General features: G+C 43.8%; 1 protein-coding gene across 1 annotated transcript in view; it reads right to left on the bottom strand.

Moving 5' to 3' along the window:
- Window positions 1-983, bottom strand: part of LOC101863538 (putative ferric-chelate reductase 1 homolog) — a gene marked incomplete in the record, with an annotated part of 30,982 nt that overhangs the window by 8,776 nt on the left and 21,223 nt on the right. The window contains 1 exon segment of the mRNA XM_013087520.2: window positions 701-922. Within this exon segment, the coding sequence (XP_012942974.1) occupies window positions 701-922 (222 nt within the window).

Here is a 983-nt window from a genome sequence, read left to right as displayed (position 1 = left end):
TGAAAATATTACAGTCGAAATTACCCAAGATGACCACACTTTGTCGAGGAGGAAGGTGGTTGTCTTTGACAGGCAGACACCTAGTACAGTGCCATAATAATGAAAAAAAAAAAGACTGAAAAAACTAGCGGGGAAGTGGAAAGTAACATTTATAAAGGTGACTATATTCGACAGGTGACTGTTGGAGTACGTTTGACTGTATTTACTACAAGAACTGAGCTAGTGAAAAGTGAGCTGGTAACTGGTCTAACATTGTGGAATGTCGAGGTGCTACAGTTATTTTTGTGATGATGATGATGATGATGATGATGATGATGATGATGATGATGATGATGATGATGATGGTGATGATGATGATGATGATGATGGTGATGGTGATGGTGGTGGTGATGGTGAGGATGAACGGCGAAACGTTGAACGTAAAATAAAATTTCAATTCTTACAAGTCTCCACCGCTTTTAAAAATCTGTTTGCAGTCTACAATGGTGATGATGATGATGATGATGATGATGATGATGATGATGATGATGATGATGAGGAGGAGGAGGAGGAGGAGGAGGAGGGGGAGTAGGAGGAGGATGCTTTTTTGCAGCTGCTGCTGCTGCTGCTGCCAATACTGGAGCTGCTACTGATGCTGATGATGACAATGCTGCTGCTGCTATAACTATTGCATTTGCTATCGCTGCTACAGCGCACCTACCATGATAGAATCGTGAGAAAAGCCCACGGCCACGTATCCCTCCGACTCCGCCATCATCTCGAAGGTGACGGTGTCGTTGTCGTTATTGAAGGCGTAGCTGACCGCAGCCTTGCAGTCGTCCCCGGAACAGTAGGCTGGGTAGAGCATACAGCCCTTGTCGTCACCGCACGTGTCCCAGTTGATGGGGGAGAGAGAGTTGGAGACTGTGCTCCAGGGCTGAGGGCGGGAAAATACACAATGACAATAATAATAATAATAATAATAATAATAATAATAATAATAA

This window comes from Aplysia californica, unplaced genomic scaffold, assembly GCF_000002075.1.
Source record: "Aplysia californica isolate F4 #8 unplaced genomic scaffold, AplCal3.0 scaffold00597, whole genome shotgun sequence".
In the NCBI taxonomy this organism is placed as follows: Eukaryota; Metazoa; Mollusca; class Gastropoda; order Aplysiida; family Aplysiidae; genus Aplysia; species Aplysia californica.
This window is presented reverse-complemented; position numbering and strand designations above follow the sequence as displayed.